The sequence below is a fragment of the Thunnus maccoyii genome, chromosome 13 (genome assembly GCF_910596095.1).
Source record: "Thunnus maccoyii chromosome 13, fThuMac1.1, whole genome shotgun sequence".
NCBI classification, from domain to species: Eukaryota; Metazoa; Chordata; class Actinopteri; order Scombriformes; family Scombridae; genus Thunnus; species Thunnus maccoyii.
The window spans coordinates 20080848-20087144 of record NC_056545.1 but is presented as its reverse complement, the minus strand read 5'-3'; the positions used below and the strand labels follow the sequence as shown (position 1 = coordinate 20087144).

Here is a 6297-nt window from a genome sequence, read left to right as displayed (position 1 = left end):
ACAGACAGCTCAACACGTCCGGACGGAGGAAGCCGCTTGAGCCACAATGGAGATGTTTTCTTCCCGTGACAGTCCGGTGCCAGGCAGGTGATTAGCACAGTGAAGCTCCTCCTCAGCCTGCTACGTTATAGACAAACCTGGAGTACTACATATAAAGACAAGGTAAGGCATTTGTACTGTAGGTATTTTTTGGTGATTTTGACAACCGAAAGCTACGATTTCCCTCCAGTCTTAGCCCAAATACTGCATGAATAATCGCTAATTCAGCTTTAACCTATCTGTGATAATGATGAATATAGCTTGTGTTTGCTAGCTAGTCACCTGACTTCTACGTGCAAACGCACAAATCAGCTTTGCTCCTGTAACCCTGCGTGTGTAGTAACAAACATTATTGTTTCCATTTGACAAGCAAACATGTGTTCAGCGATGAACAGTAGTAACCAGATAACTTACTTTAACATTTCTTCGACCCTGGTTGAAATAGATGAAAGGTTTAGCAGCTTCAGCTGAGTTAGCTAGTAGTGACCTTAAACTGTCAGGCTTGGCCATTCATTTCCAGTTAGACAGTTAGTTAATCTTATATCTGGTTTGGTGCTCATGTATAAATGTGCATCTCATTGTTGTGTGTCTAAAAAAAAGAAAGACACCTTTGCTCTGTATCTTTAGTCTCGCTGTCATTGGTAAAGAAGAGGTAGTGCATGATGTGTGTGTTAAAGTTTTCTCAGCTGTGTAACAATCTACATTACTTGACATCATCTGTGTCTCATATTCATGTCTAAAGGGATTTTTCAGGACAGAAACTGTCACGATGGATACCTCAAAACTTCCTAAGATCCAGGATGAAGACCGAGAAAGCGAATTTGGATATGTTCATGGGGTTTCTGGACCAGGTCTGGTTTATTAGCCTTTTCTTTGAATGGATAGATTTTATTGTTTAGCAAAAGCCACGTATACCATTTTATCTTGCAAACAGGCTCAACAAGGCAAACGTGTTAGTGTCTTTTGACAACCGTTCACACTATTGTAATAAGATATTAAATCAGAAACAGATTTATTTATTTGCACGTACAAGGAATTTGCCTTGGTGTTGTGGTATATAACAGTCAAAAATATACACAAAATTAAGTAATCCTAAACAATACCATGCAATTATAATGTATATAATATAATATAATATAACATTTAATGTTTGTGGGTGGATAGAGTCTGTATCAGTGGGGGGTCCCGGGCCCAATAGGCTCTTCTTGGGTTGAGCAATATGGTTAAAATTCTTTATCACATCACACATATGTCATCTTATACTGTGATACTGACATATATGTACGTACATTTCTTATTTTTACATGGTACTTAGTTTGAATGTTATGCAAGTACATGTAAAAATGTAAACAAGACAAAACTTCACAAGCCCCAGCAAGGATTTTCAACATATTTCTTGTCCAGCAGATTTGTTCATTGTATCAATTTCTATCTTTTCTCCTCTTTTTTTTTTTAACTTATCCAATCAACAGTGGTGACAGCTACAGCGATGGCTGGAGCAGCCATGTACGAGCTTGTCCGTGTAGGTCACAGCGAGCTGGTCGGAGAAATCATCCGTTTAGAGGGAGACATGGCAACCATCCAGGTCTACGAGGAGACTTGTATCCTTTTTGCTGCTACATTCAAACATTTAACAAACCGTGTCATGATTCACCTTAAAATTAAATTCAAATAATATCATAAATGTTACATTTTGGCATTTAAGCATTTGTCAAGTCAGTAAATTAGAGACTGAGACTTTTAAGGCTAGTCTAGTGTGTCGAGGTGCCTGCAGTTTCCCTAACTTGATGCCACAGCTGGTGTGTCTGTTGGTGACCCTGTCCTTCGCACAGGTAAACCCCTCTCTGTAGAGTTGGGGCCCGGAGTCATGGGCTCCATCTTTGACGGCATTCAGCGTCCACTTAAAGACATCAATGACCTCACTCAGAGTATCTACATCCCAAGAGGAGTAAACATTGGTGCCCTTAACAGAGACCTCAAATGGGAATTTTCCCCCGTCCAGAGTCTCCGGGTAAGAAAAATATGTTTTCTTTTATGTGTGAACTATGGATGTGAACTCAGTCTCTCCCCTCCAACTGTTCCGACTAATTATATGTGATCCCCTCTCCAGGTTGGCAGTCACATTACAGGTGGCGATATCTACGGCATGGTGTTTGAAAACTCCTTAATAAAGCACAAACTGATGCTTCCACCTCGCAGCAGAGGCACTGTCACCTACGTGGCCCCACAAGGAAACTACGACATTTCTGTGAGTGTTTGTCCTGAATAACCATTCTTCTGTTCTAATCAGTGTTTCTGTGAATGTGACGGACTGTGTTTCTCTGATCGCGTTGTATTCAGGATGTGGTTCTGGAGCTTGACTTTGAAGGCGTAAAGGAGAAGTTCACCATGGTGCAGGTGTGGCCAGTACGACAAATCCGCCCAGTCACAGAGAAGCTACCTGCCAATTATCCGCTGCTCACTGGTCAGAGAGTTCTGGATGCCCTTTTCCCGTGAGTAATCCTAATCTGAGTTCAGCAACGTCACCCTCAGTTTTAACTTCACATCATCTTGAACTGTCCACATATTTTACTCTGTGTAATAAAATCTGTAAGCTGTAAATCAAACTGCATGACCTTTGTGCTGTATAGTTGCGTGCAGGGTGGCACCACTGCTATACCAGGTGCCTTTGGATGCGGAAAGACGGTGATCTCTCAGTCGTTGTCCAAGTACTCCAACAGTGACGTCATCATCTATGTCGGCTGTGGAGAGCGTGGAAATGAAATGTCTGAAGTACTGCGAGATTTCCCCGAGGTTGGTGGAAGAACGTAAAGCTTTTAATTTGTCATATCTGTGATTTCTGCACAATATATAACATACTCAGCCATACGTCAGCTCCCTTTTTTATCTTAAAAAATAATAAATAAGTAAAGGGATGGATGAATTAATTAAAGATTCAGGTTAATATTGTTTAGAGCAGAAAATCTTCAGTATAGTGTTCATGTTGTATAATGTCAACACTGCTCTTACCCAACAGCTTACTATGGAAGTCGATGGCAAGGTTGAGAGCATCATGAAGAGAACAGCACTGGTTGCTAATACGTCCAACATGCCTGTGGCTGCCAGAGAGGCTTCCATTTACACAGGTACCAACAAAATAGCCTTTTTAAAAGTTTTAATCACTAATACATGGATTTTTTTTAAATGAAATTTTGGGAAAAACAAAATTTCAGTGTCTCTTTCTTTATAAGAAAAGGGGAAACTTAGAATGTCCTAAAATCCGTTCTGATATTTGGAAAAATCAAACTGCATATTCCAAAGCAGGGCAGACTCCGCCTGTCGAGTGGGTTAAAGCAAAGGTTGTAAATTGAACGTGTTTGCCTCTGCAGGGATCACACTGTCTGAATACTTCAGAGATATGGGTTATAATGTGAGCATGATGGCCGACTCGACATCTCGATGGGCCGAAGCTCTGAGAGAAATCTCTGGAAGGTTGGCTGAAATGCCTGCTGGTGAGTTCATATAGTCATACAGTGTTTGTTTTATATGTATTTCTAAAGGTGGTGTTGGACAGTAAACAAGATGTCGTGTATGTTGTTGTGTGTAGACAGCGGTTATCCTGCTTACCTGGGCGCCAGGCTCGCCTCCTTCTATGAGCGCGCTGGACGTGTGAAGTGCCTGGGAAATCCAGAGAGAGAAGGCAGCGTCAGCATCGTAGGAGCGTGAGTTGGCTTTCATATAAGGAGAGAAAATGCCTATGAATTACTTACTTACTTACTACCACTATAACTGCTCACCAGAAAATAATGGATGCTTTGAAATCAAATATATGCACACAACATACTATTTTGTATTGAAACTTCCTTTTGGTGGTGAAATTACTCTCTACCTCTTTTAAGTTGTATTTTTTTCTCCATGATTTTTTTTAACGCTTTGTGCAAAATATTGGGTCTTGAGAAAAGTCTTAGACAGCTTTGTTATAAGCTTTCTCTCCTATGAAGCTTTTTCATGAGAGTGGGAAAAGAAGGATACATAACAAAATGAACCATGGCCTGAAAGGTACATTATCAATTAATACGGTGAATTCCTTTCAGTGTGTCGCCCCCTGGTGGAGACTTCTCAGACCCTGTCACTTCAGCCACATTGGGTATTGTTCAGGTAAGTGATGGGTAATGACTTCTCAGCACTTGTTGACTTCTTGCTTACCATTCTGTGTGTGTGTGTGTGAGTGATCTTTTTTCTTTCTTCTTATTTTCAGGTGTTCTGGGGATTGGACAAGAAGCTGGCTCAGAGAAAGCATTTCCCTTCTGTAAACTGGCTGATTAGTTACAGCAAGTACACACGAGCTCTGGATGAATATTACGACAAACAGTTCCCTGAGTTTGTGCCTCTACGTACAAAAGCCAAAGAGATCCTGCAGGAGGAGGAGGACCTGGCTGAAATCGTGCAGCTTGTAGGCAAGGTGAGGACGGTTAAGATTATATAACACAAACTATTCCCTCAGAAGTTGAATCAGCACCTGTCAATTGCAAAGAAATGACATTTTATCTGTCGGCTCAGAAAACAATTACTACAAAGAAAGTCTCATTGAAGGTGCAGCAGATTTAAAAAAAACACACACTGTTGGTCACTTGTAGATCTGACCTTTTAATTAAAGTATTGTTTCTAAATGCCCTCAGTTTTACAGCCTGTTAATTGGTGCATTTGATTTGTGAAATGTGTCTTAAAGAAAATAATTCACCCAGAGTTGAGGAATTAATCATCCAATTGTTAGCATGAGCCGCTCTGAAAAAATAAAACAGACTGATCCTCATTATTTCTCCACAGGCTTCTCTGGCTGAGACAGACAAGATAACTCTAGAGGTTGCCAAGCTCATCAAAGATGACTTCCTGCAGCAGAACGGTTACACCCCCTACGACAGGTGAAAACAATCACTTTAGCTTTTATCTTAATAGCATTTAAGTAGCTACTCTTTGCTCCACAGCAGCTGAAGTTCATGTTGTAGTGCCATTTAGAAGGACTGTCCAGAAACTAAACAGTTTAGAAATTAATTTTAGGACACCCTGTCTGTGGTAACAACAGAAAAGCTATTATGCTACATTAGTTTGACCTAAGACAAGTCACCAGTGGATAGTAATGGCAGACGTCTCACATGTCTCTCCTGTCCCTTCACATACAGGTTCTGCCCCTTCTACAAAACTGTTGGCATCCTCTCAAACATGATTGCTTTTTATGACATGGCCCGTCACGCAGTGGAGTCCACAGCTCAGACTGACAACAAAATCACCTGGGCCATGATCAGGGAGCACTTGGGAGAGATCCTGTATAAGATCAGCTCGATGAAGTTCAAGGTACGTGATTGTTCCACGCCATCGTATTTAGTGGGATCAGTTGGTTCATCAAGGTTTTTTTTGTCTTCAGGATATATAAATAAACAGGCTTGGGTGGGGTTCTGTCTGCTTTCATTTAAGAGATTTTGTTCTTCAGTTGATCTAATAATTGCTTATTTTTTGTTTTGTTTCATTCTCTCTCTATATGATGGATTGTTCAGGACCCTGTTAAGGATGGCGAAGCTAAGATCAAAGCAGACTACGCCCAGCTGCTGGAGGACATGCAGAACGCTTTCCGGACCCTGGAGGAATGAGTTACTTACCTCTAAGCCCCTCTTTCAAATACCCAAACCCCAGTGCAGTGCAACATAGTGCGGATTGAATGGCCCGTGTTCTGAATGTCTGCCTCAGTCATGTGAACTTTTATTCCTCGGTGTTTACGTCCCCTTAAACATTCCATGAGCTGCATTTCATTTTGTTGATTTTTGACGACTCGTGCTGGAATCCCAAATCTTCACTCAGCCCTCTGCATAGCACTTATAGATCACTACGCCATCATGTTGTGGTTAAAATCAGTGGGACCCAATCAGGTGCTGCACATGCACTTAACTACTTGCTGCAACAAAGAGTGGACAGGGTTTCTTTCCCCCAGACGTGACAGTGATCATTACAGATTATTAATCAAATGGGAACATGCACATGGCTAAAGGGACATATGCACTGTGTTGTATCAGGGGGGTTAAAGAATTCTTCCACCTCTTACCTCTAAAAGCGTGATGATAGTAATGTTGTGGACTATATACTTGATATTATGTGTAAAATGTGAATGAATGAGTCTGTTAGAGTTGTGTTGTAACAGATGTCTCACTATTATATTCATGGTATGTAACTGTCTCCTGAAATAAATGTAAAGAAATGACACAAGATCATTGTGTCAATAAGATTTAA

At 40.9% G+C, this 6297-nt stretch overlaps 1 protein-coding gene across 2 annotated transcripts; it reads left to right on the top strand.

The window, feature by feature from the left end:
* On the top strand, positions 1-6297 carry LOC121910835 (V-type proton ATPase catalytic subunit A-like). 2 transcript variants are annotated; one of them, XM_042432184.1, is made up of 15 exons: positions 1-162; positions 793-890; positions 1512-1640; positions 1836-2050; positions 2150-2287; positions 2380-2531; positions 2670-2832; positions 3056-3164; positions 3408-3530; positions 3626-3740; positions 4113-4176; positions 4277-4480; positions 4846-4940; positions 5199-5370; positions 5571-6297. In XM_042432184.1, exons 2-15 carry the CDS (start codon positions 809-811, stop codon positions 5661-5663), a joined length of 1854 nt encoding a protein of 617 aa, XP_042288118.1. In that variant the 5' UTR covers positions 1-162; positions 793-808; the 3' UTR covers positions 5664-6297. The 2 variants fall into 2 exon arrangements, with proteins under 2 accessions (XP_042288118.1, XP_042288117.1); XM_042432183.1 differs by having other exon boundaries at positions 2-162; positions 782-890.

Bases quoted from the DNA above. Each gene is read 5' to 3' on its own strand.
- LOC121910835 (XM_042432184.1), top strand. From the start codon at position 809: ATGGATACCTCAAAACTTCCTAAGATCCAGGATGAAGACCGAGAAAGC. The intron at 2,051-2,149 runs GTAAGAAAAATA...TCCCCTCTCCAG, and splicing joins CCCCCGTCCAGAGTCTCCGG to GTTGGCAGTCACATTACAGG. The intron at 2,288-2,379 runs GTGAGTGTTTGT...CGTTGTATTCAG, and splicing joins AAGGAAACTACGACATTTCT to GATGTGGTTCTGGAGCTTGA.